Source organism: Pogoniulus pusillus, chromosome W, assembly GCF_015220805.1.
Source record: "Pogoniulus pusillus isolate bPogPus1 chromosome W, bPogPus1.pri, whole genome shotgun sequence".
NCBI lineage: Eukaryota > Metazoa > Chordata > Aves > Piciformes > Lybiidae > Pogoniulus > Pogoniulus pusillus.
Window position 1 is genome coordinate 7,095,531 of NC_087308.1, and position 7,000 is coordinate 7,102,530.

The 7,000-nt window shown below is 45.1% G+C and overlaps 1 protein-coding gene across 1 annotated transcript; it reads left to right on the forward strand.

Annotated features, from left to right (window-relative positions):
- Positions 1 to 3,899: 3,899 nt before the first annotated feature.
- LOC135192875 (uncharacterized) lies at positions 3,900 to 6,195 on the forward strand. The gene is made up of 2 exons (XM_064176251.1): positions 3,900 to 4,031; positions 4,810 to 6,195. The coding sequence occupies exons 1-2, from the start codon at positions 3,900 to 3,902 to the stop codon at positions 6,193 to 6,195; spliced, it is 1,518 nt and encodes a 505-aa protein (XP_064032321.1).
- The last annotated feature ends 805 nt before the right edge of the window (positions 6,196 to 7,000 follow it).

A 7,000-nucleotide genomic window follows, 5' to 3' on the forward strand; every position in this document is an offset into this window, starting at 1 on the left:
TTTTTGGGAGAAAACTACCGTTCTGATTTTGAACTCTGCTAATTTGTTGCAAAAAATCGATGTGTTTCTGCTGGAAATCTACCGACTCATTCTGTAAATGTGCGCCTTTGGATATGAACTCACTGTTCTGTGGTGTATGTCTAGGATCCGCTGCATATCTATTGATGCATGGGAGAAAGCTACTGATCTGATTTTGATCTCTGCTACTTTGTTTGCGAAAATCGATGTGTTTCTCCTGGAAATCTACCGATTCATACTGTAATTGTGTGCTTTCGTGCTGAACACTTCTGTTTTGTTGTGCACATCGCAGTTGTGCTGCATATCTAATGATTTATGGGCGAAAACTACTGTTCTGATTTTGAACTCTGCTACTTTGTTGCCAAAATCGATGTGTTTCTGCTGGAAGTCTACTGATTCATACTGTAATAGTGTGCTTTCGAGCTCAACACTCCTGTTTTCTGGTGTACGTCTAGGTTTTTCATCATATCTAATGGTTTATGTGAGAAAACTACTGTTCTGATTTTGAACTCTGCTACTTTGTTGCCAAAATGGATGTGTTTCTGCTGGAAGTCTACGGATTCATACTGTAATAGTGTGGCTTTGAGCTGAACGTTCCTGTTTTTTGGTGTACCTGTAGGTTGTTCATCATATGTAATGATTTACGGGAGAAAACTACTGTTCTGATTTTGAACTCTGCTACTTTGTTGCGAAATTCAATGTCTTTCTGCTGGAAATCTACCGATTCACGATGTAACTGTGTGCTTTCGAGATGAACACTTCTGTTCTGTGGTGTACGTGTAGGTTGGTCATCATATCTACTGATTTATGGGAGAAAACTACTGTTCTGATTTTGAACTCTGCTATGTTGTTGCGAAAATCGATGTGTTTCTGCTGGAAATCTACCGATTCATTCTGTAAAGGTGCGCCATTGGATATGAATTCTTCAGTTCTGTGGTGTATGTCTAGGATCTGCTGCATGTGTAATGATTTATGGGAGAAAACTACTGTTCTGATACTGAGCTCTGCTACTTTGTTTGGGAAAATTGATGTGTTTCTGCTGGAAATCTACCGATTCATACTGTAATTTTGTGCTTTCGCGGTGAACACTTCTGTTTTGTGGTGTACGTCTAGGTTGTTCATCATATCTATTGATTTATGGGAGAAAACTACTGTTCTGATTTTGAACTCTGCTACTTTGTTGCGGAAACCGCTGTCTTTCTGCTGGAAATGTGACAATTCATGCTGTAGTTGTGTGCTTTCCTGCTTAGCACTTCTCTTTTGTGGTGTACGTCTAGGTTGTTCATCATATCTAATGATTTATGGGAGAAAACTACTGTTCTGATTTTGATCTCTGTGGTGGAGGGGCAGCAGCCCCAAAACTGAGGCTTTTCTATGCCTCTGCATGCCCAGACATGTTCCTCTGCCAGGGCCCACGCGGAAGGAAACAAGATGCATAACACACACACGCCCAGCCCGTGTTCCCCTGGGGTCCACCCAGGTAATCCCCTGTTGGGAGAGTCCAGGTATGTCTCTATTGCCTATTGGGGCAAGGTTTTGCCTATGGCCAACCTGATTGGTCATTTTAGATGTCCAACAAGCCACGAATCTCGGCCCAGAGCCTATAAAGAGGGGTGCACAGCAGCACCACGTGGTCATTCAGGTCTGTCAGTCCTGTTCAGTCCGATCAGACGATCCAGACTGTCTACCAGATCAGAGCTTAGAGCATATAGACTCAGCTCTGTCCCACAGCAGCTCCCTGCTGCACTGACCTCACTTGCATTGGCCTAGACACAGGATCAGGCCTCGCTCTCTTGCAAGCATTACAGAGGCTTAGACCTTATGCATTGATCTCAAGGCGCAGCCAAGCTATCTGCAAGCCCTCTGAGAAGCAGAGCATATTCATGCCTGCACCATTCATATATGGGGAGCCGAGAACCCCCTGCCTAGCCTAGAGCTATCTTGATTCAGCTACGGAGTTAAATCTCCCTGCAGGGCAGCATAGATATTGCTTGCCGGCTATCCTGTAACTCTGGAAAGACCCAGAGCCAGCAGACCCCTTTCCAGATGGTCTGCAAATGCAGCCTGCTAGCTGCCCAAACCATGTCAGAAGCTACATGGACCAAATCCTTCTCCTGCACCTGGAATCCTGCCACCTGATCATCCCTGCACACACACACCATCCAGAAGCTGCAGCTCCAAGGCAGAGATCGCCCCAGGAGAAAAGGTTAGAGAAAACTCTATTTACCCCAGAGACTGGGAAGACTGGGACAACCTTTATCAATTTCCCTTGCAAGCCGGGACAAATCTCCAGCTCCATCAAGTCCCCAGAAACTGAGGCACACGGTGAGACAGATAATTCCCGGAAGGGTGATTTAATGATTAATACTTAAGAACAGCACACATAAGTAAGCTTCAATTCTTTTGTAATACAAGTTACCTCTATCTAAAGAGCACACACAGTTTCAGCCCTTGCTGGGCAAACACTAGAGTTGTTAAGAGGCATTAAGCCTAAGAAATATTTCTCTCTGTCAATAATTGTTAATAATTTGATATTTCCAGTTAATAATCAATCCCTGTACATATATCCCAAGCTATTTTCATAAACTTGCAAACGAACCCTGGATTTCATAGTGGTTGGGGGTGATATAAACTTGTAAATACTAATTTTAATACATAATTTTATAAAAAATCAAAACCACCTCAAATTAATTTCTCACCTCCCCCTAACCGGGGAGGAATAGAGAAAACCCCTCCACAACATCTCTGTTACTTTGTTGTGAAAATCAGTGTCTTTCTGATGGAAATCTACCGCTTCATGATGTAATTGTGTGCTTTCGAGAGGAACACTTCTGTTCTGTGGTGTACGTCTAGGATGTTCATCATATCTAATGACTTATGGGAGAAAACTACTGTTCCGATTTTGAACTCTGCTACTTTGTTTTGGAAAATCAATGTGTTTCTGCTGGAAATCTACCGATTCATACTGCAAATGTGTGCTTTCGTGGTGAACACTACTGTTTTGTGGTGTACGTCTCGGTTGTTCATCGTATCTAAGGATTTATTGGTGAAAACTATTGCTCTTATTTTGAACTCTGCTACTTTGTTGCAAAAATCGATGTGTTTCTGCTGGAAATCTACCGATTCATACTGTAATTGTGTGCTTTCGTGCTGAACACTTCTGTTTTGTGGTGCACATCACAGTTGTGCTGCATATCTAATGATTTATGGGCGAAAACTACTGTTCTGATTTTGAACTCTGCTACTTCATTGTGATAATATTTGAGTTCCTTCTGGAAATCTACAAATTCATTCTGTAAAAGTGCGCCTTTGGATATGAACTCTTCTGTACTGTGGTGTATGTCTAGGATCCGCTGCATATCTAATGATTTATGGGAGAAAACTACTGTTCTGATTCTGACCTCTGCTACTTTGTTTGCAAAAATTAATGTGTTTCTGCTGGAAATCTACCGATTCATACTGTAATTGTGTTTTTTCGAGATGAACACTTCTGTTTTGTGGTTGTGAGAGTCTAAATCCTCTCTCTCGTTCATCAACAAAGATAAAGATTGCATCATCTCTCCTTAATCTTGTTAACTTCTGGGACTCAGACTCGGGGCTTGGCCCAAAGCTCAGGGATGCAAATCAACAGACAATACCTTCGAAACTCCTGGACCTCACCCTGGCTGGAATGCCCAGGAGGCCTACATCTTATCTCAGCTACCCCCAAGGGAAAAGGTTTATGTGCATTCAGGGTATGGACAGGTGCAGCCCGGGAGGGGGCGGAGGCCCTCTCCCCAGTGGCGCCAGACCCCTGCGAATGCATTAGAATGCACAGGAAGATGCCCTGGGGAGCTGCAGCCAGACACTGAGCAGGAAAACTCTATAAAAAGGCAGGAGAAATGCCTGCCAAAGTGTGGCGTCTCCATCAGAGCACCAGTGCCATTCCCAGCGGACCACCAGTGGCATTCTCAGCGGACCACCAGTGGCATTCCCACCGGACCACATGTGGCACCTCTACTGGACCACCGAGGGCGGACCACCACCAGACCACCAGAGCTGCACACCACCCGAAGAAACTCTGACAAACTCCACAGAAGATCATCCCTGGGCCATGCACCCATCTCTCTCTCTCCCCTCCATCTGCGACTGAGGGTAATATGATCACAGCCTTTTTCCTTCCCTGCTCCTTCTTCTCTTCTCCATCATTCTCTTTATCTTTCTCTCTCCCCCTTCTCCCTCTGTTCTGATCTTTCTCTCTCTCCCTTCTCCCCTCTCTCCCTCTGTTTTGCCCAACCTTATCCTTTAATAAATAGTTTTGTGGTCATATATGGTCTCGTTTGCACCTTAATTTCACAACACGGAATCCATAAGAACTGGTTTTGCTCCTCTGGACAGAGATACTGTTCATCTCTGCTCCTCCGGACCTTGACATTTTCTGCCGTCACGGAGAGGATTCTGTGTAGTGAAAGTATCATCAGGAAACTATTGCATTTCTGAGAACCCCAAAGTGTGCATGAGTGTGTCTGAGATGTACTCTGAGAGCAAAGTGAATGCTTGTGGAGCAGAGTGTCTGCGTTCCCAGGAAAGAATATTTTAGGGTACAAGTGTTGATTTTATAGTGTGACCTTCCCGAGAATTCTTAGTACCCTGCGGTGAATAGGAAATATTTTGCAAAGGTGTGTCCTCTTGTGGAGAGTAACCTCCACAAGACGTCTAGTGAGATTGAGAATATTGTGTAAAGTGTGACCTCCCCGTGAAGCTTTTACCTTAAAGACAATGGCCACGGTGGAGAGGCTTTTGTGTTTTTAGGAAGCTCACGGGGCCCACCCGTCTGTAGAAGGGGTGGATTGGGCCTGTGAGAACTGGAGTAACTTTCAGAGTGTGACGGACCGGATTGTGTCCCTGCAGAAAGAGGCACGGGCTAAGTCGGGAAAGGGCAAAGCTTTCATCTGTGCAGTTTTGGGTGCGTGTTTGGCCACTTCAGTAGACGAAAAGCAAAGCCAAAACAAACGAGAGAAGAAAATCATTTCATCCTTGCAGGATCTGGTAGATTCCCTGCAAGGGCATATTGTAACTTTAAAGGACAAAGTGGCAGATCTTAAAGATAGATTAAAAGAAGAGCAGAAGCAGCACAATTGGTTTTTGAAGGAGGAACTGCAGGCAGAGTCAAAACAGACAGAGCCTGCTGCCATATACCCTCAGGCAGAACTGGCAGCAGCAGAGGAAGCTGCTGCTCACATGCGGCCTCTCATTAAAACCGAAATGCTATATGAGGATGAGGATGGCACCCCTGCCATCACAATGAAAGAGACACCCTTTTCTTCCACTGAGCTGGCCAAACTGCGTAAAGAGTTTACACGTTCTGCTGGAGAGTCTGAGGTGGAATATGTATGGTGTGTGTCTAAAACTGGAGGGGATCAGATTAGGTTAACAGAGGCTGAAGCCACAAGCTATTGGGGTGCTAATGTTTTCCTAACTACAGGAAATAGAAATGGTCCCTGGAGCCTTACTCAGCGAGCAGCTTTCTGGGCTGGAGGCTTTGATTCAAAGGAGAGAGGAGAGCCTCTAGTTCTGAGGGGAGGCACGAATCAGATAATGGAAAATGTGCAGAAGGCAGCTTGTTTGCAAATGGTCTATGATCGAGAACTGAAACATCATTTCGAATCGCCCCTTTCTCTCTTGGTGGACCCAAAGCCAATGACTCCTCTGGTCAGGGGACTCCCTGACTCCCTTAAGATGAAAGGCATTCAGCTTCAAAAGGAAATAGCTGACACCCCATTTACCTCCCGAATACAAGCTGCTCTGAGGGAGAACTTAACACCCGGGAGGAGCCAGCCTGATTCTAAACAATGGACATGGGAAGAGGTAGCCAGGGAGCTATTAGATTATGCCAGGCAGTATGGAGTGCCTGAGGAAGTTCATAAGCCTGAATCTAGAGGCTTGAGGCATGTGAAAATTAATCACCCACCTCCAAGTCCAGCCCCCCCGAGCCAGATGCTTCGAATCCCCAAGAGACACTTGACTGGGGGAAGGGAACACCTGAACACTAGACAGTGTTGGTGGGGGGTAGGCCGAAAGAAAGGTATCCCAAAAGAAGTGATTGACGGGTTATTCACGAGGCAGCTAGAAATGGTTGTGAAACACTGGCCTGAGCCCACCCTCGATGAGAGGACAGGTGTGCCTCATAGGAACTAAGAGCTTCACCCCTCAGTGGTGAGTGGGGGAGGTGAAGCATAGAGATCTGTGAGCTCACCAATCAATTGTAAAATTGTACAGGGTTTGGGAGGTGGATTTGGTTTGTGCTTAGCTTGGCTTTAAGCTGAAACAATCAAAGGCACCTACAGGCCCGTTCAAAGTAATTAAGCCAACTCTGTTAAGAGCTTCACCTGGGGAGGCACAGGGAGCCTCTCGTTGGGTGGGGGGAGTCCTGCACTGATACCTTGTCAGTATCTGAGAGAGTTGACTAAAGATTCCTTGAGATATTGTCAGAAGGACATGTGTTGTTACCATATTAAATACTTCTCAAGTTTTGCAGGCTACAAGTCTCCTGGCAGCATCACTACTCCAGAGGACTGCACTTTTCTTGTAACCTGGCAGCTTCATCAGATCCATGGGAAAGCTTTACCTAAGCTTCAATGGACTCCCAACTGAAGGACTGACAGGGTGGGGGGATATGGAATTAATGTATTCTGTTCTGTTTTGTTAAATGATTCAGCATTGTTCTTTTGTCTAAAATATGTCTTGGGTGTATTGTCTTAGTGAGAAATTATTTGAGTGCTTCGTACTGCAGTATGAGAGGTCATGCACATCCTGAGGGGAGATGGAACAATGTTCTTTTTCCTAACCCATTGGGAATGACAAATTCTATAAAAAGTTACTACCTAATTGGACTGGGGTATGCTATATTGGACTGATTCACCCACTGTTTTTCTTACTCCCAGGTGGAGAAAGAAAGGGTCTGGGAATCAAAGTATATGATAATTTGGGAAGAAAGAGAAGG

Coding starts and splice junctions, on each gene's coding strand:
- LOC135192875 (XM_064176251.1), top strand. CDS start 3,900: ATGCCTGCCAAAGTGTGGCGTCTCCATCAGAGCACCAGTGCCATTCCC. Junction 4,032..4,809: donor CCTCTACTGGACCACCGAGG/GCGGACCACCAC, acceptor TTGTGTTTTTAG/GAAGCTCACGGGGCCCACCC.